The following is a 24,634-nucleotide window of genomic DNA, read 5'->3' as shown; positions in this document are numbered from 1 at the left end:
AGCATTAGCAAACCAGAACAGCCTTCCTATCCATGAGCATGGAATATCTTTCCACCTATTTAGGTCCTTTTAATATTTCTTTTACTAAAATTTTGTAATTTTCTGTGTAGAGGTCTTTTACATCCTTAAGTTTATTCCTAGGTATTTGATTTTTTTTAGTTGCTATTCTGAATGGATTTGTTTGCCTCTTCAGTTAGGTCATACTAGTTTATAGGATCAATACCGACTTATGTGCATTCATCTTGTATCCTGCCACTCTGCTGATTTTATTAGCTCAGGTAGCTTTGTTGTCCATTTCTCATGATTTTCTAAATATAAGATCATATCATGTACAAATAATGACAGTTTTACTTCTTCCTTTCCAGTTTGGTTGCCTTTTCTTTGTCTTGGCAAATTGCTCTGGCTGGAACTTCCAGCACAGTGTTGGGTTATAGAGGTGACCGCGGGCATCCTTGTCTCGTTCCCGATCTTAGGGGAAGACGTTCAGACTCTCGCTGTTGAGTACAGTGCTGGCTGTGGGTTTTTCATACATGCCCTTATCATACTGAGGAAGTTTCCTTCAGTTCCTACCTTTTGAAGTATTTTTATCAAAAAGGGATGTTGTATTTTGTCAAATGCTTTCAGTGTCTATTGTGATGATCATTTGATTTTTCCCCTTTGATTTGTCAATGTTTTGTCTTCCATTGATTGATTTTCTTATGTTGAACCACCCCTGCATGCCAGCAATGAACCCCAATTGGTTATGGTGTTTAATTCTTTTAATGTGCCTTTGGATTCAATTTGCAAGAATTTTTTTGAGAATTTTTGCATCTATATTTGTTAGAAAGATTGGTGTATAGTTTTCCTTGTTTGTAGTATCTTTATCTGGTTTTGGTATCAGTGATATTAGCTTCATAAAATGATGTAGGTAGTGTTACTTTTTTTTCAATTTTTTGAAAGAGTTTGAGTAGGAATGGTGTCAATTCTTTTTGGAAAGTTTGATAAAATTCCCCTGTGGAGCATCTGGCTCTGGGCTTTTATTGTGTAGATAGATTTTTGATGACTGATTAGATCTCTTTGCTTGTAATTGGTTTGTTGAGTTCTTCTGTTTCTTCTTGGGTCAGTCTAGGTTGTTCATGTATTTCCAGGAAATTATCCATTCCGTCTACATTGTCTAGCTTGTTGGCATACAGTTGTTCATAGTGTCCTCTTATGAATTATGTATTTATTTCCTTGGGATCCATAGTAATTATCCTGCTCTCATTTCTGATTCTGTTTATTTGGGCCATCTCTTTTTTTGTCAGTCTAGCTAAAGGTCTGTCAATCTTGTTAATCTGCTCAAGGAACCAGCTTTTGGTTGTTATTTATTCTTTTTTTTTTTTTTTTTTTTTTTTTTTGTTTTCCAGCTCATTTATTTCTGTTTTAATCTTTGTTTTTTCTTTTCCTCTACATGCTTTAGGGTTAGTTTGCTGATCATTCTCTAGCCTGTTCAGTTTTTCAGTTAAATCTTTGGTTTTAACTTCCTTGCTTTTTTGATATATGCATTTAAAGCTATAAATTTCCATCTCAGCACTGGCTTCCCTGTATCCCATAGGTTTTGATATGTTGTGTTCTCATTTTCATTTGTTCTAGATATTTATCTATTTCTCTCGCAATTTCTTCTTTGACTCACTATTTGTTTACGAGTGTGTTGTTTAACCTCCATATATTTGTGAAAGATCTGGTTCTTTGGTGGTTATTGATTTCTAATTGCATTCCATTATGGTCAGAGAATGTGTTTGATTAATTTCAATCTTTTTAAATTTATTAAGATTTGCTTTGTGTCCCAGCATATGATCTATGCTGGAGAACATTCCATGGGCACTAGAGAATGTACATCCTTGTACTTTAGGATGTAACGATCTAAATATGTCTGTTAAGTCTAATTCATTCATTATATTGTTTAGGTTCTCAATTTCTATATGGGTCCTCTGTCTAGTTCTATCTATAGGAGAGAGTGGTGTATTGCAGTCCCCCACTGTTATCGTAGACGTGTCTGTTGTTCTCTTCAGTTTAGTCAGTGTTTGTCTCATGTATTTGGAGCTCCTTGGTTGGGTGTGTCGGAAATAAAGCGACACCTGTAAGGGAATAAATGCTCACTCGGTTCTGGAGGAGAAAAGTATTTATTTACAATCTTGCAAGAAAGGGCACACAGCCAAAAATGTGGTGGGCTGGCACGCAGGAGGAAGGAAATGGCGATCTTTTAATCCCCTATTCCTAATGTGCAAGTCCCTCCCCTGTTTCCCCACTGGCTGGGTACTACAGAGGTTACAGCATATCCGAGAGAACTAACTAGCCTGTTTTTGAGATTTTAATTTGCACAGCCTATCCGAGAGAGCCGACTAGCTCATTATTGATATTTTGAATTGAACAGCCTATCCGAGAGAGTTCATTCAGTTTAAATTTCCTGCTGGGAGTTCCCGCTTCTGATTTTACCCCATATCTCTTTACATTTCAGTAACCATAGTTACTTTTCCATATAAGGAGCTGGCGCAGATTCCCTGTCTCTCCCCTTTACCACAGGGCTTGTTTAAGCTGGTTCTGCCTCCATTTTCCCTATTCCATGCTGTCTCTATGTGAAAGCTAAACTTAACCCTTTCTTACAGGTGCATAAATATTTATGATTGCTAGTTTTTCTTGGTGAATTGTCCCTTTTATTAATATATAATATACTTTCATCTCTTACGACAGCTTTTCATTTAAAGTCTATTTTGTCCAATAATAATATAGCTGCCCTAGCTTTTTCGTTGCAGCTTACGTAGAATATTTTTTTCCATCCTTTCACTTTCAGTCTCTGTGTCACAGGATTTAAGATGATTCTCTTGTAAACAGTCTATAGATGGGTCATACTTTACAATCCATTCTGCCAGTCTGTGTCTTTTAATTGGAGAGTTTAACCCATTCGCATTCAAAATTATTACTGTGAAGGGAACTCTTGAATCAGCCATCTTATCCTTTGGTTTTTAGTTGTTAGAACTATTTTTTTTCCACTCTTTCTTTGTTCCCTTTAAGTTACCCTTAGTAATACTCTTCCATTCTTTGCCTTTCTCAGGATCTCTCTCTCCCAAAGCTCCCTTTAGTATTTCTCGCAGGACAGGTCTCTTGTTAACAAATTCTCTCAGCATTTGTTTGTCTGTGAAAATGGAATGGAATTGACTTTTACAGGGTGTTTTCAGCATTGCATTCCAAAGGCCCTGCTTCATATGTAACAGAGGCTGTTAACTTCCTGGTCTGTTTTTGGTTTGTTTTATTTAACAGGTATAGCACATTTATCTCTGGAGAAGAGAAATTATTTTACTGTTGGAAGAGAAGCAGTAAAATGTTTTGTAACTCTGACAATGAAAGTGCCATATGAAAGGGAGGAGCCAAGCGCTCTTGGTTACTTTCCCCTGTTCCTCTTTTTAAGTACAACTAAAAACCTTGGGCTTTAGTACAGTGTACCTTTGTACAAAACAAACATAAGACTGAAAGGTGGAGAGGAGAAGGCAGGCCTGTGAGGGTCCTGTGGACCCAAGGGGCGTCATGCGGGGGAGGGGGATTCCGGGGTGGTGGCTTTCCTCCAGGTTGTCTTTTCTGCCTCAAGGAGCCTCCATGAGAGAGACCTGGGGACCAGGGAAGAGAACACTTCTAGGCATTAATCACTCTATACCACAGAGAAAACTGTGTGCTGTCCACACCTGCATCTTCCCCACCCTGGTGCAGGTCAGGGAGGCCTTGTGCCTGGAGACTGGGGGATGCCCAAATTCTCACCCCACCCGACAGCAACCCGGCCACCTCTCGCATGGAGCCTGGCAGTTATGAGGCAGCACCCACCAGCCTCTGCCAGAGCCTCAGCACAGAAAGCCAGCTTAAGACAGTCCCTGAAAATAGGATCCCGAGTCTAATAACAGCATACAGAAATGCCAGGTTTCAATAAAAAATGACTCATCATAATAAGAAGCAGGAAGAAGTGAAACCAAATGAGAAAACACAATAGGCTTGCCAGAGATGACAGAGATGTTAGATCTGGCAAAATTTTAAAGCAGCCATGTTAAAATACTTTCAAGAAGATTTACACGCATACTTAAAATGAATGAAAAAGTCTCAGTAAAGAAATAGTGTCAAGAAAGGCAGAAGATGTAACGAAGAACAAAATGGATGGCCTTTACCTGTAGAATGAAAAGGAGAGAAGACAGCATCAGTGACCCTGGAAGGTAGAATAATAGAAATTGTCCGATCTGAACCGCAGAGTGAAAATAGAAGGAAAAAATAGCACTCAGGGACCTGTGGGATGATAATAAAAGATGGGACCTTCCTGCTGTCCGTGTTCCAGAAGACGAGAGGGAGCCCGTGGCCTGAAGGAGTGCTGGAAGGAATAAGGGTAAATGTGCCCTAGTTTTTCAAGAGATATAAACTTATGGATATAACAAGTTGAGCAAACCTAACAAAAGAATAACCCTCAAGAAATCCACACCAAGAAACATCATAATTAAGCTTCTGAAAGCTGAAGACAACCAGCAAATGCTAAGCAACCAGAGAAAAACTTCTTGTCCATCAAAGTGGAAAAACAATTAGAAAGCCATTACATTTCTCACCAGAAACCAGAAGAAAGTGATAGAACATTTTTCAAGTGCTGAAAGAAAATAATTGTGAACCAAGAATCCTTTATCTGGTGAAGTTATCCTTAACGAATGTTTTTGGTTGAAGGAAAGCATAAGTGAACTTGTTGGCAACATACTTACCCTAAAAGAATGACTAAAGAAAGTTTTCTAAAAAGAAAGGAAAGCTAGATAACCAGAGGAACCTTAGAACGTTAGGAAGGGAGAAAGAACAGAGGAAATAGTAAAAATATGGGGGGACTCAAGACTTCTTATGCTTTCTAAACTATGTTTGACTTTAGAATCCAGATCTAGAATGCTGTCTCATAAAGTTCTAAATGTATATAAAGGAATTATTTGTGATATAAAAAGAGGTAAAGTTTCTACAGTTTTCTTGATGTGTTAAAATGACAATACAACTAGAATGTAATAAGTTATGAATACCTAGAGTCCCAACTGAAAAAAACTGTAAAGAGATTGCGGAGTGACGGCGTCAACACGGCAACGTAAACAGCTACTGAAAACTTCCCTTCAGAGAGTCAACAAAAACAAGGACAATTCTGAACTGTTTGAAACTCTGCAGGAGGATACAGACTGGAGAAGGACCCTGCAGATGCCAAATTGAAGAAAGAGAAGAAATATCAGGTAGGAATCTTCCAACCCAGACCAGCAGGTCGTCTCCTCTCCCCCTCACTCGGTCTCCGTGCGGGAGAGGCACAGCAGACGGGACCCTCCCACCAGGGACAGAGATTGTAAAATCTCCAGCAGCAGCGAGACAAACCCCCATTTGAAGACTCAAGGGAGACCTTCACTGTTTGAAGACCCAGGGGACAGCGGAGGACATTTCAGGGCCCAGGTCAGTGAAGCACAAAGAGACTGAGAAAATGTGGACAGAGACTGTTTCCAGCCCTGGGTCTGAAAGCCCTTCCCCACCCTTGAGGGAAGCAGCAGCTGTTTCCTTGCCTTGGGGATGGCTGGAGTGCTGGGTCAGCTGAGGGAGTCCTCTGCCACAGGTGGAGCCACATCGAGCCACATTTTGGTCTGTAGTTTGGGCTCCTCTGTGTAGACGCAGCCTGGGCTGGAGGGAAAGCAGCCTCTGAGGACGATGACGTTACTGAACAGCACCATCTGCTGGACAGTCCAGAAAGTGCAAGGGAACTGAAGCGCTTGAAAAATGATGCTCCAGACCCTCTGTTAGGAGTACAGGAGCTGGTCTACAAGCCCTGCATGGAAACCGGGCCCTGATTTAGCTAAGAAATTCAGACGACCCAACTGTTAAAGCAGGGCTCCAAAACAAACCCAGGTATTGCTGGCCAGTGGAAAACAGAGCACCAGTAGGAGCCAGCAGATTTGTTTCACCACATACGGTGAACCTGCTGGGGTGCCCAGTGCCTACCTCCCATCCCTGTGGCAGGGCACGGTGGGCGCCTGATTTTGTATGGGGAACGACTGGGGGTTAGAGCCAATCTGACATCTGGTCGGGGAGAGAAAGATAAGATAGAGATCAAAGTCAACCAACAAAAACCTTAGGCAAAAGAGAGAAAACAGCTTCCAGAATAAAGCAATTAAGATCAGATGCCTAGACAGCAAAAAATCACAAGCCACATCAGGAAATGGGAAGATATGGCCCAATCAAAGGAAGAAACTAACACCTCAGCTGAGATTCAGGAGTTGAAAGAACTAATTACAGATGTTCAAACAAATCAGTAGGTTGAGTGAAATAAGCCAGAAATGAAAAGACACACATTATAATGCCTCAATAGTATGGACTAATAATAGTGTGCAAACTCTGAGAATTGAATCTGGGAGCATGGGTTATCAGGGGAAGGCTTATGTAAAGGTTCCTAGGTTGTAAGCTCTTACAGTAGTCACTCTATTCATGAGATGCAGCAGTTATTTCTACGTTTTGAGATTCTGAGCTGTTTGTGTGTGACATGGTCGGTCCCTGGAGCTTCAGGTATCTGTGTGAGGACTGGGACTCGGAGCTAGAGTTCAGCAGCTGTGAGTGTCGGCATTGCCCCATGAACCAGCTGTTAAAGAGGCTGAAAAGGAGATCAGACTTTGATTGGAGATATGAACGAAATGGACTTGGTTGAAATTGGGGTAGATCATACTAAAGGTTAAAGGATGATATTATTAACTGTGTTTTAAAACGGTGGATTCTGGTTGGGACCAAAGGAAGAAATGTTTATTTGGTGCAAAATCTGTATTTTCTGTAGGACATTATGTAATTTAACTTGTATGGTCAGTTTACTCAAATACCATAATTACCTGGAACCTTGACTAGGGAGAGAGATCTTCTTGGTTTGTGTGCGATGGCATGAAGCCCCGATACAACCCTGGATTAGTCAGGGTTCTCTAGGGAAACAGAATCAACAAGAGATACCTATAAATACAAGATTTTATAAAAGTGTCTCATGCAACTGTGGGGATGCACGAGTCCAAATTCCATAGAGCAGGCAGCAAACTGGCAACTCCAATGAAGATGTTTGATGAGCTCTGCAGGCAGCAAACTGGCAACTTTGATGAACGTGTTCAATGAACTCCTCAGGAATGAACTGGCAGCTTCGATGAACTCAGGAAACTCTTCTATGGCTAGCCAAAGAAGAAGTGAATGTCCTCTGTCTGTCTTGCTTAAAAGTCTTCGACTGATTGGATTAAATCCAGCTGATTACATTTTCTCATTGTGGAAGACACACCCTTTGTTGGTGTAGTCAGTCACAGCTGCAGCTGATTGACTGATGATTTAATAAACCAACCTTCTGGTCTATTAACCACCACAAATGTCCTTGCAGTAATGGTTAAGCTAGTGCTTGCTTGACCAGACACCTGGGTACCATCACCTGGCCAAGTTGACACATGAACCTAACCATCACAAACCCTGAGTAATTTTGGCAGAAAATAAAAAGCATTTGCAGAGCCCCCTTGAGGGACTTGGGAAAAACATGAAAATACTTAACTTCCCCAACTTGGGAGTTCCTGATGTTCTCACAAGCACTGGGGACTGCCAGCTTGGTAGGCCCAGACCTGGATCTTGGGGCTTGCCCTTACAAAGCTTGTTACTGCAAAGGAGAGGCTAAGCCTACTTATAACTGCCTAAGGGTCACCCCCAGAAATCCTCTTTTATTGCTCAGATGTGGCCTTTCTCTGAAACTAAGCCAATTTTGCAGGTAAACTCACTGCCTTCCCTGCAGTGACTACAAGGGGTATTAGTCTCCCTGACAACGTGGGATGTGACTACTGGGGATGAGACTTGACTATGTCGTGTGATTGAGAAAGCCTTCTGGGTCAAAAGGGGATGAGAAAGGCAACAAAATAAAATTTCAGTGACGGAGAGATTTCACATGGAGTTGAGATGTCATTCTGGAGGTAACTCTTAAGCATTATATGGATATCTCTTTTTAGTTTTTAGTTTATTACAATAGTTAGAAGGAAATATCTGAAACTCTTGAACTGCAATCCAGTATCCTTGATTCTTGAAGGCAAGCGTATAACTATATAGTTTATATGGTGTGACTGTTTGATTGTGAAAATCTTATGGCTCACACTCCCTTTACCTAGTGTATGGAGAAATGAGTAGAAAACTGGGGGCAAAAATAAATGAATATTACGGGGAAGGAGGGTCTTCTTTTTACTTTTAATTTTTTTCTTTTTATTTTTTGGAGTAATGAAAATGTTCAAAAAATGTGACGAATGGACAACTATATGATGATATTGTGAACAGTTGTTTTACACTTTGGATGATTGTATGGTATATGAATATATTTAAATAAAGACATAGCACAAAACCACTACAAGTAAACCAAAATGAAATTTTAAAAAAGAAAGTTTAACAAGAGGGCAAGAAAGAGAAAGAGGATAAATAAAAAATGGTACAAACAGAATACAAAAAAAATGAATGGCAGACTTAATCCAAAAAGTATGAATAATTACATCAAATGTCATTTGCTTAAAAACACCAATTTTTAAGAAGAGAGAGATTGGCAGGTATGATGGTTAGGTTCATGTGTCAACTTGGCCAGGTGATGGTGCCCAGGTGTTTGGTCAAGCAAGAACTGGCCTAACCATTACTGCAGGACATTTGTGACTGGTGAATAAACCAGAAGGCTGATTTATTAAATTACCATTCAGTGGATTGCATCTTTGTCTGATTACATCATTGAAGGGCATGTCTTCTGCAGTGAGAAAATTCAGTCAGTTGGATTTAATCCAATTGGTTGAAAACTTTTAAGGGAGAAGAGAGAGAACTTTCACTTCTTCAGCCATCCTCTTGGGGAGTTCATTGAAGACCTTCATTGGAGTTGCCAGCTCACTGCCTGCCAGATAGACTTTTTTTTTTTTTTAATTCATTTTATTGAGATATATTCACATACCATGCAGTCATACAAAACAAAGCATACATTCAGTTGTTTACAGTACCATTATATAGTTGTGCATCACCAAAATTAATTTTTGACATTTTCATTACCACACACACAAAAATAATAAGAATAAAAATTAAAGTGAAAAAGCAATTAAAGTAAAAAAGAACACTGGGTGGTTTTTTGTTTGTTTGTTTTTTGTTTTTTTCCTTCCCCCATTTTTCTACTCATCCATCCATAAACGAGACAAAGGGGAGTGTGGTCCATATGGCTTTCCCAATCACATTGTCACCCCTCATAAGCTACATTTTTATGCAATCATCTTCAAGATGCATAGGTTCTGGGTTGGAGTTTGATAGTTTCAGGTATTTACTGCTAGCTATTCCAATTCTCTAGAACCTAAAAAGGGTTGTCTATATTGTGTGTAAGAGTGCCTACCAGAGTGACCTCTCGGCTCCTTTTGGAATCTCTCTGCCACTATAGCTTATTTCATTTCCTTTCACATCCCTCTTTTGGTCAAGAAGATGTTCTCCATCCCAGGATGCCGGGTCTAGATTCCTCCCCGGGAGTCATATTCCACGTTGCCAGGGAGATTCATTCCCCTGGGTGTCAGAGCCCATGTAGAGGGGAGGGCAGTGATTTCACCTGCCAAGTTGGCTTAGCTAGAGAGAGAGGCCACATCTGAGCAACAAAGAGGCATTCGGGAGGAGGCTCTTAGGCACAATTACAGGCAAGCCAAACCTCTCTTTGGCAGCAACAGTCTTGCCAAGGGCAAGTTCTGTGGTAGAGGGCCCAGCCCATCAAACCACCAGTCCCCTATGTCTGTGAGCACATCAGCAACCATCGAGGTGGGAGAGCCCAATATTCTCCGCCAGCTCCTCAGGGGGGGCTCTGCATATTTTTTTCATTGTTTTTTAATTAACTCTTTTTTAAAAAATCAACTATATTTAAAAAAAATTTTTTTAAACATACAATAAAAAAATATCCATATAGACTTGTGCATCCTGCCCTATGGAATTGTACTTGCATGTCCTGCCCTATGGAATTTGGACTCGTGTATCCCCACAATTGAGTGAGACACTTTTATAAAATCTCATGTTTATAAATATCTCCTGTTTGTTCTGTTTCCCTAGAGAACCCTAACTAATACAGCTTGGTATCGGAAGTGGTTCTTGAGAAACAGAATCTTAAAACAGGCTTTTACAATTGGTTTTCTACTCTGATTAGATTCAAAGGCACTAATGACTGCATTTTCAATAATCAAGATGGCACTGACAGCCCATGGCATGAGTTGGCAATGGAGATACGCAAAATACCACCATTTGATTCTCCTAATTGTACTCTTGTATGAAGCAAGGCTCTGCGTGACAGTGTTTTTGCCACCTTAACAGAGTTTTGTGGAGTTAAGAGGTATAGTGATTTGGGCTGGTTGTTCTTAGATATGCTGGATAAAGTTATAAGAGAAAGGGACGAGCTGAAGGCTTCAGATTTGAAACTCAGATGCCGTATAACAGATGTAAAGGTTTCTATGTGTGCCCTGAAAGAAAATCTTATTTCCTGTGGCTGCAGACTGGTGATTTCTGAAAACCAGACCCAGAGTCTCATTGTGCAAATAGCAGATTTACAATGTAAACTAAAATCTCAACCTCACAGGGTGTCTGCTGTTAAAATAAAGGCATTGATTGCAAAAGAAGGGGATCCTGAAACCTGGGATGTGGACATATGGATTGATAATGGCAGTGAGGACACTGGAACCCTGGGTTCTGCTGAGTCTTTGTAAGATTTACGTGTAGTAGTCTGTCCTGAGGAATCAGCACCCCCCCCCCCCAGTCTGTCCTGAGGAGCCTACCAACCTCCACCGAAAGAGATTAATCCTTCAGTGCCTGCTAAACCTGTAGTCACCTCCCCTGAGAAAGCAGCCCTCACTCCTCTGTCTGGAGAGATTAATCCTGTTTCTCCAGAAGAAACTGCAACAGTATGTCCTGAGATAAATGGCTTGAGAGATAACTTCTAATTCTTCTCATGACCCACCCCCACCACCAGTGTTTTCGTCAAGACCTGTAACCAGACTAGAGTCCCAACAGGCCAGGCCCCAAAGGGTGAGGTACCAAGTGTGACCCACGAGGAAATACACTATATTCCAAAAGAACTGGATGCGTTTTCCGTTTTGTATAGACAGAAATCAGGGGACTGGGATTACCGACTGAAATCTAAAACTATTTAAGACTTTAAGGAAAAAAAATAGGAATTCTTTAGTATCTAGGGCTAAGCTAAGAAGTTTTAGATTGACACCAAAAGCATGATTTATAGAAGGAAACACTGATAAATAGGGCTTCTTCAAAACTGAAAACTTCACTCTGCAAATGACCTTATTAGGAGGTTGAAGGATAAGCTTCCAAGTGGGAGAAAATATTTCCAAACCACTTATCTGAGAAAAGACTTGTATCTAGAATATACAAGGAATTCTCAGAACACAACAGAAAGGAAGAAAGCAAACACTGCAATTAGAGTACAAGCAGCAGACCAGACACTTCCCTGAAAAAGTTCTGCAGATGCCGACAAGCACTAGCAGCCTCGGTGGGCTCACCAGCCCCCGTCAGAGTGGCAGAAATGGAAACCGTGGCTGGACACAGAGCTATGTGCAGCCACTCTGGAAAACATTTTGGCAGTTCCTTTAAAAACTAAACCACCATTCCACCCAGCAGCTGCATTCGGGTCACTTAACCCAGAGAAATGAAAACCATGTTCACAGAACCCCAGAATGCGAGGGTTGCCAGCAGCCTTGCCTGTGGTCGCTCCAGCCTGCAGGCAGCCAGTGTCCTCTGCCGTGCGTGGTTAGATGCGGGCCGTTCGCTCCCAGGACAAAGGGTTGATGTGCACAGCGATCAGGCGAATCTCCAGAGAAGCAGCTGAGCGCAGCATCAAGACAGAGCTGTGTGCAGCAGGGTGGCGTGGCCAGGGGGCCGTGGGGGTGGGGGTGGGGGTGGAGCAGAGGGTGTGGCTGTGCCTGGACGAGAGGCCGAGGGCAAGCTCTGTGCCTGCAGCTGGTGGTGGCACCCCTGGGCGAGTCGGAGCTCTTGCCATCCTGACAACTGCAGTGGGTCTGCAGTGAATGGAAAGTTCAGTTAATTTTGAAAAGGGAAATAATTGGGCTATGATAAATGCCAGGTATAAGTCACTGTAATTCCAACTTTTATTTTCACAGTGGTTAGAGCATATGAACAAACAGTAGGATGTGCACATTACAAATGTAAACAACAGGACAACATAAGGAAGGACTCTTAACGTAATCCTGTTAAAAGCCGTGAGGCCCCTCACCCTCACCTCCCGGGAAGTCAAACCTGTTTTGGGAAGGGTGTAGGTGACGGCCATTTGCTTTGGGCTCTGTAAATTGGGTGAGTGGTTTTGGAGAGCAGCTTGGTAAGAGGTAACAAGAATTAGGGTCAGAAGCATGCAAAGCAGTCCTCAGCCACGGGGCCCTTAGGGTGCAGGGCAGGGGTGTTGCTGCCACTGCCAGGATGGTGTGATCAGGTTCCGTCTGGCTCAGCGAGCGCTGCCCCCTGTCGCCGACGGGCTTTCCCCCAGAATTCCTCATGCAACCAGAGGTGAACGTGGGTTGCAGGATGTGGAGGGCCTGGAGTGGCAGGCGTGTGCAGGTGCTACAGTCTGTGCCACTGGGCCTCCTGTGGTGGGCATGCAGTGGGCCATTCTGGAAACCCTGGCACTGGCTGTGCGTGTTCTCTGGGGCGCAGTAGGAGCAGAGCCGCAGGGCCCCTTGGGCCAACCCTGACGACTCCTGTGAGAGGCCCCGGGGCTGCACTGCACACACTCTGATGGGAAGGAGCCAATTTCTGCAGGGTCTCCGTTGGAGGTCTCAGCCTGTGGGCAGGGGGCTGGCTGCACCACGGGACCTCGTCAGCCACCCAGCTCCTGGTGTCTGGGCACGAGGCCGCCGTCGTCACGTGGGAGCAGCGGGCACAGCCGCCACCCCCTGCAGCTCGCGCCCTCCTGCAGGGAAGCGCTAGTACGTTCTGAAATCCCACCTGTGTCCCTGTGCCCAGGGGGCGGCCGTCTGAGCCTGAGGCTGCCGTCCCCAGCTGGCTACTTGTAGTCCGTCCTTTTGTATCGTTTACTCTTTACTGCTTTTACTAGTTACGTGTCAATTTGTCTGAGTTTGTGTCTTCTCTCGAGTCCAGTGGACTTTCACCTTCTCTGTCCTCTCTCTCGAAGCAGACAGTTGACGATGAGGCGACGGCAGTATAAATGAAGGTCACGTGACAGAGCAGAACGATGCCCAGGGCTGGGTGTTCTAAGGCGGCCCAGCAAGAAGAGTTTGCTCTCAGCAGCGACATGGTGGAGAAACAGACGGGGAAAAAGGTAATGCCGTTTTCCAGATGGAGGTTGGGTGGGCTTTGTGCTTTGAGGGACTGGAATCTCTCGCTGGTCTTGGCCCATCGTGGTCGGGCCTCCTGACAGATGTGCAGAGGCCCTGCTTGCTTCCAGGGAAACAGAGCGAAGCTTGAACGAGAGGCTCATGGCCCACAATTGCTCTCTGAGGCGGCCTGGATCTGCCCCCAGGACCTCAGGCCTTACTTCACTGAGCACGTGTCCAGGAACCTCACTCTTAAAACTGAATAATATTCCATCGTGCGTCTACCGTGTTTTGTTTATCCTTCCATTGTTGAGGGACAAAAGACGGGATGCTGGCCTCCTTCCGGATCATGGGGTCCACATTCAGTCTGTGAGTAGAATGCTGAATAGATGCCCCTCTTTTCCTAGTTTTCTTATTTTGTAATCCAGACATCGAGCTGGGTTTTATCAAATGAGAGCATCATTTGGGTTTTTTTCCCCTTAGTTCTGTAAATGTGATATTTTATGTTGACTTTCTTATGTTGAACCTCCCTTGCATTCTTGGGATGAGTCCACTTAGTCATGGTGTGTAACCTGTTGAACTATTGAATTCTGTTTGCGAGTATTTTAAGGATTTTTGCATCGATATTCTAAGGTGAATTGGTCTGTAATTTTCTTTCCTTGCGCTATCTTCATTAGGCTTTCGTGGCAGGGTCAGGGTCGCCTCCTGGGCATGGGCTATCAGGGTTCGCTGCTCTTGAACTCGGGAAGATTTTGAGCAGGACGGTGCTAACTCTTCTTTACATATTTGGTGGAATTCACAAGTGAAGCCATCTGCTCCTGTGTTTTGATTATTGATTCAGTCTCTCCAGTTGTTATAGGTTTGTTGAGATTCTGTATTTCTTCTCGCTTCAGTTTAGGTCATTCTAGAAATTTTATCATTTCGTCTAGACAGTCTCATTGGTTGGTATGCAGTTGTTCATATTTTCTCTTATCCTTTCTGTTTCTGTAACTGTGGTGATATTAACCTTTTCATTTCTGAATTTAGTTATTTGTGTTTTCTTTTTGTCAGTCTAGCTAAATAAAGGTTCATCAGGTTTTTTTTTTTTAATTTTTTTTCACAGAACCATCTTTTGCTTTTTTGATTCTTCAATCTCATTATCTCTGTTCTTAATTGTTTGCTTCTTTCTGTTAACTTTGTGTTTCCTTTGCCTTTCTTTTCCTAGTTCCTCGAGGTATGGAGATACATTTATTTGCGCTCTTTCTTCTTTTCTTTTCTGATACAGGCAGTGACAGCTGTAACTTTCCCTCTGAGCATTGCCTTCGTTGCATCCCAGAAGTTTTGGTTGTTGTGTTTTCATTTTCATTCTTTTCTAAGTAGTTTCTAATTTCCCTTGTGATTTCTTTTTTAACTTTTGGTTGTTTTAAGAATGTGCTATTTAATTTTTTCCTATCTGTAAATTTTCCAGTCTTCCCTCTGTTACTGATTTCTGGCTTCATTCCATTGTTGTGTCAGAAGTTACTTTGATTATGTTTAATTTATCAATACTTCTCTTATGCACTAACAGTGGTCTGTGTTGCAGAAGAATCTGTGAGCTCTGCTGCTCTCGGGTGAAGTGTTCTCACATGCAGTTTAAATCTGGTTGTTTTGTAGATTGTTCAAGTCCTGTGTTTCCTGTTGACCTTCTGGCTAGATGTTGTTGCCATTTTTTAAAGTTATATGTTGAAATTCTCAACCATTGTTGTAGAATTCTCTCCATTCAATTCAGTCAGTGTTTGCGTCATATATTTTGGGCCCTGTTGTTAATTGCATACCTGTTGATAATTGTCATATCTTCTTGTAGAATTGTCTCTTTTATCAGTGTCTTGTGTCCTTCTTTATGTCTCATAACAGTTCCGAACTTAAAGTCTGTTTTGTCTGATACTAGCATAGCCTCCGCCGCACGCTCTTGCTTACTGTGTGCATGGAATGTTTTTTCTATCCTTTCATTTTCAGCCTCTTTATGTCTTTGGATCTAAGATGAGTCACTTGTTGGATCATGCTTCTTTATCTACCCTGCCAGTCTCTACCTTTTGATTGGAATCTTTATGCCACGTACTTATAGGACCATCACCAATCAGGCAAGAATTTGCCATTTTGCTAATTTTTTGTGTGTGTGTCTCATGCTGTTTTTGTCCTTGTTTTGCTTCTGTCACTGCTTTCCTTGTTTAGATGTTCTTCTCTAATGAGCCATTTTGAATCCTTTTTATTTCTTTGTGTAGATTTTTTGAGATCTTTTCTTGGTGATTACCTAGGGGATTGCACTTGACAACCTAAGTTTGTTTAGCCTACCCGCTCTGTATCGAGACCAGTTTAACCCGGATAACCTACCTGCTCTGTATCGAGACCAGTTTAACCCAAGAGCCTACCCACTCTGAATCGAGACCAGTTTAACCCGAGAGCCTACCTGCTCTGAATTGAGACCAGTTTAACCCAGAGAGCCTACCCGCTCTGTATTGAGACCAGTTTAACCCGGATAACCTACCCACTCTGTATCGAGACCAGTTTAATCCGGATAACCTAACCGCTCTGAATCGAGACGAATTTAACCCGGAGAGCCTACCTGCTCTGAATTGAGACCAGTTTAACCCAGAGAGCCTACCTGCTCTGTATTGAGACCAGTTTAACCCAGATAACCTACCCGCTCTGTATTGAGACCAGTTTAACCCGGATAACCTACCCGCTCTGAATTGAGACCAGTTTAACCCAGAGAGCCTACCCGCTCTGAATCGAGACCAGTTTAACCCAGAGAGCCTACCCGCTCTGAATCGAGACCAGTTTAACCCAGATAACCTACCCGCTCTGAATCGAGACCAGTTTAACCTGAAGAGCCTTCAGGCTCTACTCCTGTGTGTTCTCCCCCCCATGCTGTTCTCATCACACGTTGCACCCTTACGCCTTGCATGCCTAGTAACAGAGATTTATGATTGTTTTTATGCATTGGAATATTAAGTAAAAGATGGTCTCACCAATGAAGAATACAGTGATACTGACATTTAGTTTACCCACGTAGGCAGCTGTACCAGGGGTCTTCGTGTTCCTTTCAACATAGAGGACTCCTTTTAGCATTTCTTGATGAACTTTTTCAGCTTTTGTTTATCTGCTGATGTCTTAATTTTTACCTCGTTTTGAAGGTCAGTTTTGCCTGCTGTATTATTCTTGGTTATTGTTTTTCCTTAAAGACTTTAAATCTGTTATCCCACTGCCTTCTGAATGAGAAATTTGATATTTATCTTAAGGAATCCTTGTGTGTGAGCATAGCTTCTCTGTTGCTGTTTGCAAGATTCTGTCTTTGGTTTTTGCAATATAACTATAATGTCTCTGTGTGGCTCTCTTAGAGTTATTCCAGCTTGAAGTTTGTTGGGCTTCTTAGATTTGTATATTCATGCCTTTCCTCAGATTTGGGAAGTGTCTGACCAACATTCTTCAAATATTTTTCTGTGTCTTTCCTCTTTCTTCGCCTCTGCATGTGTTGGTTCCCAGCTGTCTTTTCTTTCTGCTCCTAAGACCAATTGTTGAACTGTGTTATCTTCCATGTCGCTTCTGTTTTCTCCTGTCTGCTCCCATCTGTTTTCTCCTGTCTGCTCCCCTTTTGAGGTTCTCTCAATAATAACTTATCTCCCCTTTTGAGGTTCTCTCAATAATAACTTATCTCATTATTGAAATTCTCCTATTGTCCATACCTTGTTTTCTTGGTTTCCCTAAGTTCTTCATCCATGTTTTTCTTCATTCATTGATCTCATTTAAGAGAACTGATCTAAGTTCTTCCTCCACGATAGATTCTTTAGAATTCTTTTTTTTTCTGTGACTTTGCCATACTTTTCTATCTCCTTGTATGTTCTGAATTTTTTTTTTTTTTGCAATAATGGAAATATCTAAAAAAATATGGTCACTCTGGAAATCTAGTTCTCTTACTCCTCAGCTGCCACCAAGAAAAAGGAAAATAATTTTTAAAAGGAAGGAGAAACAACAAAAAATATTAAAAGCTTTCTCCCCCTGCCCCCAACACACACAAAATGTGCACTGCCCTCAAATCTGTCTGCAGGCTCAGGTGGCGAGCTGGGGTCTGGTGCGGTGTGGTCCAAAGCCCACGCCGACCTCCGTACTGGTCCTCAGGGATCAGCCAGATCAAACAAAAACACAAATAAGCGAGGGAAGGAAAACCAGCCAAAGAAAGCACACCGCCTCTTTACATGCCGTGGTACTGGTGTGAGGCCAGAAGCCGCTGCTGCCAGGAGGGCGGGTCGGTGCTCACCCCTGACTCATCCCTCACTGACCTCCCAGGGGTCCACTTCTGGAGGATGAGGTGCCTCTGCCTGCCCAGTACCCGCCAGACACTTCCGGAACCTGGGCCCAGTTTCTGTAGCTGCTGCTGCCATGCATGAGGGGGTCGGGGCTGGGCACTGGCTCATGCTCGGCCTCATGTTTACAGCCCTTTGCCCTGCGCGCCTGTCTGGTCTGACTCAGTCACCAGCCCGAGTCCCGGGCTCTCTCCAGCTCCTTTGCTGTCCTGTGCCGGGAGCGCTCTGTGAGCCTCTGCTCCCAGCATCACTTCACCTTGACAGTCTTTGCCGCCCCTCCCCATCCACTCCCTGGTATGGGCCGTGCTCACAGGGCCTGTCGTGGTTTTCTGCTCCTGCTCCTCAGCAGTCACTGGCGTGGGAGGTGTGGGGGCTCGCTTTGCTGTAGCCTCCTGATTGCCAGCTGTGCTGGTTTGAAACTGTTCTGTCCCCCAGGAAAGGCCATGTTCTTTTAATCCCATCTTGTGGGTGCCGATTTATTGTGGGTGGGACCTTTTGATTAGGTTGTTCCCATGGAGATGTGACCCACCCAACTGTAGGTGAGACCTTTGGATTAGATTATGTCCGTGGAGGCGTGGCCCTGTCCATTCAGGGTGGGTCTTAATTAGATCACAGGAGTCCTTAAGAGAGCTGAGAGCCGACACAGACCCTGACGCTTGTAGACGCTGGGAGATGCTGACAGAAGGATGTTTAGAGGTCTAAGCTAAGAGATTGCCCAGAGTTTGCTCTGGAGAAGCTAAGAGAGGACTCTCAGATGCTTAGGGAGAAACAACCCGGGAGAACCAAGCAGAGAGCTGAGAGAAGCTAAGAGAAACAAGCCCAGGGACATTTTCAAGAAAGCCATTTTGAAACGCAACCCAGGAGCAAAGGGCCAGCAGACGCCAGCCACGTGCCTTCCCAGCTGACAGAGGTGTTCCGGATGCCACCGGCCTTTCCTCAGTGAAGGTGTCCTCTTGTTGATGCCTTAGTCTGGACACTTTCATGGCCTCAGAACTGTAACTTGGTAACCTAATAAGTCCTCTTTGTAAAAGCCAATCCATTTCTCAGCGTTGGCAACTGGAACAACAGTCCTTTCAAACAACTTCTTCCTCTCTCTGTCTGCTGGGACCGCTGCCTGTCCCACGTCCTGACAGTGTCCCTGTGCTTTCCTGCCTGTGTGTCTTTCTGATGACGTTCTGGGTTTTGTGCCTGGTGAGGGCAGCCTGCGTTCTCCACGTGGACACTCATGGGTTGAGTGCTTTCTGTTCAGCAGGACGCAGTTTGTGAACCGAGGTGTGCTTGTGGCACATTAGGGGAAGCGTGTCCCCTCCGCTCCTCCCTGCCCGGGCCAGGCCTGGAGGCTGCTGGTCGTGGGTTTCTGCCATGGTGGGTGGGGAGGGGTCACCCTGTGCCGTCGTCCCAGGGCTCCGCGTGTGTTTTCCATGCCACTGGTTTGGGTAGTCTTGGGCAAAGGACAGTGGAAAAGGAGTCCCTGCCCATCTCTCTCCGCGGCTGGAGGCCCCCCCGGACCGTGTTTCGGCCTCTTTGCCGCAGGGTCAGCAGCCTCAGCAGCAGGGGGGCAGCAGCAGCTTCAGGTGGGAGAGCCACATCCTCCGCTGCTGGAGGCGCCTGTGAGTCAGCGCTCAGCAGCGTCCACTCGTCCGTTTTCCCCAGGGAGGATCACCCAGGGTACAGATGCGCTCTCCAGCTCTTCCAGGCAGCTTCTTGCTCGCTGGGTGCCCTTGCACCTTAGGAGGAAAACTGCCTCCAGCCGCCCTAACCCAGGGCTGCCTGAGTCTGGGCCCTTCCCGCGTCCTCCCTGGTCACGAAGCCCCCGCACCAGTAGACAGAGCAGCCCAGGCCCGTGACAGTGCAGAGCTCTGCACCACAGTGGCCGGCCCCGGCCTCCGTGCTGCTCCCTGCTGCTCCCTGCTGCCTCTGCAGTGCTGTGCTCTCCGCACCGCTCAGGGTGTGGCCCAGCTGCCAGATCTGGCCCGCAGTTCGCGGGGGAGCAGAGCAGGGTCTGTCTGTATCTAGAGACGCCACGTGGCGCGGCCGTGCCGTCGGGCTCGGTGCCGAGTGGTCCCGCCGCTTCGCCTGAGCCTCAGCCTTCTCAGGTGCACGGGGGCGGTGGGAGTGTGGGGCCCAGGGTTGTGGACAGTGATTGTGAATAAAGCCGCTATGACCATGAGTGTGCAAGCGCCCGTTCAGGTCCCTGCTTACACCCGGTAGTGGAATTGCCAGCTCATGTGGTAATTCTCTTCTTTTAACTTTATGAGGGTCTGTAAAACTGTTTTCCACAGATGCTGCATCATTTACATTTCCACCAGCAATGAACTAATGTTCCTGTTTCTCCACATCCTTTCCAGCACTTGTTATTTTCCATTAATTCCAAGAAGAATTAGCACTTATCCTGCTCTTTCTTTCCAAAAAATTGAGGAGGAGTGAACATTACCTGACTCACGCTGTGAGGCCAGCATCACCCTGATACCAAAGCCAGGTTAAAGTATCACAGGAAAAGAATATTGCAGATCCACATCCCTTATGAATAGAGAGAAAACATCAGCAGACGGAATCCAGCAGCACATGAAAAGAATTATACAGCATGATCAAGTGGGCTGCATCCCAGGAATACATGGGAGCTTCAACATAAGAAAATAAATCGTTGTGATACACCACATTAATAAAACGAAGGGAAAAAAGGACACCATCATCTTAGTTGAAACTGAAAGGCATTTGACAAAATCCAGCACCCCTTCTTGATTAAAACAAAAAAAAAAAGCTCAACATGATAAAGGACATCTATGAAAACCCCATGGCTAACATCGTACTCAGTGGTGAAAGACTGAAAGTTTCCCTCTGAGATCAGGAACCAGACAGGGATGCTGTCACCACTGCTGTTCAGTATTGTAGGGGAAGTTCTAGCTGGAGCAACTGGGCAAGAAAAAGAAATAAAAGGCATCAGAATGGAAAGGGAGAAGTAAAATGTTTCCTATTTGCAGGTGAAATGATACACTACACAGAAAATCCTGAATAAATCCTCAACCAGGTACCAGAGTTAATAAATGAATTTAGCACAGCGATGGGGCACAAGAGCAAAACGCTAAAATCAGTGGTGCTTCTGACACTAGTAATAAACAAGCTAAAGATGAAAATTCCATTTGCAGTAGCAACTAAAAGAATCGTATATATCTAGGAAGATATATATATAGTTAGAGAAGTTGTGGGTTTATAGAACAATCATGAATAAAATACAGGAGTCCCATATACCACCCCATTATTAACATCTTTCTTTGGTGTGGAATGTTTGCTACAATTAATGAAAGTGCAGTTTTAAAATTGTACTGTTAACTGTAGTCCATGGTTTAATTTAGAGTTCACTGGTTGTGTTGTACAGTTCCATGGATTTTTCAAAATAATTTTATTCTGGTACTATATCTACAACCTAACATTTCCCCTTTTAACCACATTCAGGTATGTATTTCGATGCTTTAATTACCATCACCACCCTCTGTTACCAAACATTTCCTTTGTTCCAAATAGAAACTATATATTTAAGCCTTTACTCCCTATTCCCTATCCCCACTGTTTCCCCTGGTAACCTTTATTCTGTATTCAGACTATATGAATTTGCTTATTGTGATTTTTTCCTGTCAATGAGATCATACAATATTTGTGCTTTTGAGTCTGGCTTTTTCACTCAACATGATGTCTTCAAGGTTCATCCATGTTGTGACATGTATCAAGACTTTATTCCTTATTTATGGCTGAATAATATTCCATTCTATATATATTTATTGTATTTTGTTTATCCATTCATCGGTTGATGGACACTTTGGTTGCTTCCGTTTCTTGGCAATTGTGAATAATGCCGCTATGAACATAAGTGTGCAAATATCAGTTGAAGTCCGTGCTTTCAGGTTTGTTTTTTGTGTTTTGTTTTTGTTTTTGTTTGCTATTTACCTGAAAGTAGGGTTGCCTGGTCACATGGTAATTCTGTGCTTAACCTCCCGGGAACTGTCCAGCTGTCCTCCACAGTGGCTGCACCATTTCACATTCCCATCAATCCTGAGTGAGTGTGCTGCTTTCTACACAATCTCTTCAGCACTTGAAATTTCCCATTTTTTAAAGCAGTAGCCGTTCTAGTGGGTGTGAGATGCTGGGGTTTGGATTTGCCTTTCCCTGAAGGTCAGTGACATTGAGCATGTTCTCATGTGCTTTTTGGCCATTTGTGTGTCTTCTTTGGAGAAACGTCTGTTCAGTCTTTTGCCCGTTTTTAACTGGGTTGGTTGTTTTTTTGTACATATGGAGAAAGGGGTAAGACGTGTGCACCATTGAACAGTTTTAAGGGAGTGGCCAGCCACTGCGAGCCCCTGGGTCAGGAGGAGAGCTTTCTGCATCTTCAGGGCCCCCGGCTTGTCCTTCTTAACCGAGCTGCTGCCTTCCCGATACACAGACCCTGTCCTGGCATTGGCTTCAGAGCCTTCCAGCAGAAGGGTCCCCCATGGCTGTAGCTGTCAGTCTGTTTTCTGCATCTGGCAGAAAGAATGCCTCCATATCTGGCTTTGCTTGCTATGGTTTGGGGTTCATCTCCTTTTCTGTGGTACCTGTAGCTCATTCGTATTTCTTCTGGGTTGGTGGTGTGACGAGTTAGGTAGCTAATTGCTTTGCGGCCACAGACTTGAAGTTTAATTCATTTATTTAAGATGCATGACAGTCAGTAGGACTGAGAGTCTGAATGCGGCCCTCGGTCCACAACGCACCATTCTGGATGGGGGTGGGCTGCGGCCGTGGCCAGCTCTGGTTGCTATGGGAACAGCAGAGGAGAGGGGACAGGTACCAGGGAGTTCACCTTTGTTGGCCAAGGTGGGGTTGGGGGCACTGGGGAACCACCACTCCGACAGGCAGGCAGCTGCACGCTGCAGGGCCTCAGCCCAGCATTCATTAAGTCTGGAAAAACAGGACCAGAGGAAATGTTTCTGTATGCCCAAGAAGAGAGGGTTTGGAACGGTGGTCCTCCCTGAATCAGAGCTGCCACGTGGGGTGATTTCAACTTAAATTAATTACAATGAAGTAAACTTAGAATTTTGCTTCCTCAGTCCCAATAGCCACATTCCAGTTGGTCCACTCCACTCCACCCTGGAGCCCCTTCCATCCCTGCGGAAGGTTCTGGGCAGGGCTGCTCTGGGGCTGTTGCTGGAGATGTCTGAGATTTTTAAAAATATGTTCTTATTTTCACTTTGGAAATAAATTCTAAATAGAGTCAGCCTAGAGCATTTACCCACAGTATTCAGGGACCCCAGGGGTGTGCAAACTTGTTCTTGGACTCCCGTCAGGCCGTCCATCCAGGCGTCCTTGAGAACCTGTTGTCACCCACATGCCAGGGCCAGGCAGCTCGTTTCCTTCGTCCAACACGAAGCACCTGTTCCTTGAGTAGCTGCTGTGTGCCAGCTCTGCCTAAGGATGCCCAGTGGACGGGCGTGGGGCTGCTGTCCGGGGCCGCGTCAGCGTCCACACTCTGCAGGTGACTTCACAGGAATTAAGCGACAACACTGGCTGTCAGACACAGCCTCTGTTGCGAGATGAAGGGGGAGACTTGGGTGAAGACCCCATTTCTCACGTTGAACTGTCGCCTGCACTCCTTGCTCCTTGGCCTGTTTTGCTTAACCCTTACCTATCCTTCTCAGAGGACAAGACATCGTCAGCACTGATGTCCCGGGGAGCCCGTGGGCCTTGCCTTGCTTGGCCTCCCGGGAGCACCAAAGCTGGCTTGTCCTCCCTCCGCCTCTCCTCTGGCTCTCACTGCTGGTTCTGTGTCTTTCAGGCCATCCCTTGTGTTCCCTGGTACCTTCCAGAATACAGTTACAGCCCCTGTCAGAGAAGGCTGTGGGAAGCCCGTGGGTTTGCAGCAGTGCTGGCTGTCTCTATCTGGTGTTGCCTTGCTAATTTTTATGTGTTAGGGTTTTTATTAGGGGGCGGCGGGGTGGGGGTCCAGTGTCCAGGTTGGGGCTGTTACAAATGAAGCTTCTGTCAGCATTCAACTGTAAATCTCCGTATGGACATACTCCCCTTCCCCGGAAAGACCTAGGAACGGCTGGGCCGTCCGGTAGACTGTCAGCTCGCTTTCCAGAGCAGCTCTGTGTGGACTGAACTCACGCCAAGTATCCTTTTCATTCATGACATCCACCACCCCACGTCTGTGTGGCTTCACATGCGTGCACTCTTCATTTTCATGCACACACTCTTCGTTTTGCGATTCTTTAAGTACTGCACGTATTTAAAGTGTGTGTTTGGAGAATTTCAGCGTCTGTAAAGACCCATGACCATGTCATGGGTCCCCACGCCCTCTGTAACCCACCCCCACTCACTACAGAGTGGTTTCATTTCCTAGAATTCCACTTAAATTAGACTGTGGGGTGGGTGTCCTTTTTGTCTGGCTTCCTTGGCGCAGCCGTGTGCTCGTGTGTCCCTGACTCCGTCCTGGTGCTGTCTCTCACGGTCACCCATCGGTGTGCGACCTGCTCCTTTCCAGGCCTTTTCCCTCGGGAGCTGAGCTGCCCGCCTTCACGTGTGGCTCGCAGGACACCCGGCTTCCGTCCAGGGGGTGCGCGCCGGGCTTCTCCAGAGCGCTCGCCACGTCTGCGCCTGCGCCGGCCGCAGGTCACCGTCTCAGTCCATCCTCGCCCGCGTGTTTCGTGTTGGCTGTCCTAGTAGGCGTGTGGTGGCGTCTCATTTTAATTTACGTTCCCTTGTAACAAAAACATGAAGCACCCTTCTATGTTTTTATTGGCCAACTGTATAATTCACTTTGGAGAGGTGTCTGTTCAAAGTTTTTGTCCATTTTAAAATTGGTTATTTGTCTTCCTAATGAGTTGCATTATTTCTGTACATATTCTGGGTTCAAGTACTGTGCAGATATGTATTTAACAAAATATATTTTCCGAGGTCATCTTCTGCCTTTTAATTTTTATAACACTGTCCTGAAGAGTAGAAGATTTTTGTTTTCTT

General features: G+C 44.7%; 1 protein-coding gene across 9 annotated transcripts in view; it reads left to right on the top strand.

Moving 5' to 3' along the window:
- Positions 1-24,634, top strand: part of ANKRD11 (ankyrin repeat domain 11) — a 238,011-nt gene that overhangs the window by 168,873 nt on the left and 44,504 nt on the right. For 8 of the 9 annotated variants that reach the window (XM_037816497.1, XM_037816500.1, XM_037816496.1 and 5 more), the window contains one exon: positions 13,190-13,333. In XM_037816497.1, coding sequence (XP_037672425.1) covers positions 13,247-13,333 — 87 coding nt within the window. In that variant the 5' untranslated portion in view covers positions 13,190-13,246. Of the gene's footprint in view, positions 1-13,186; positions 13,334-24,634 lie in introns of all 9 variants that reach the window. The other variant, XM_037816499.1, reaches the window with a different exon arrangement.

The sequence above is a fragment of the Choloepus didactylus genome, chromosome 22 (assembly GCF_015220235.1).
Source record: "Choloepus didactylus isolate mChoDid1 chromosome 22, mChoDid1.pri, whole genome shotgun sequence".
Lineage (NCBI taxonomy): Eukaryota > Metazoa > Chordata > Mammalia > Pilosa > Megalonychidae > Choloepus > Choloepus didactylus.
This window is presented reverse-complemented; position numbering and strand designations above follow the sequence as displayed.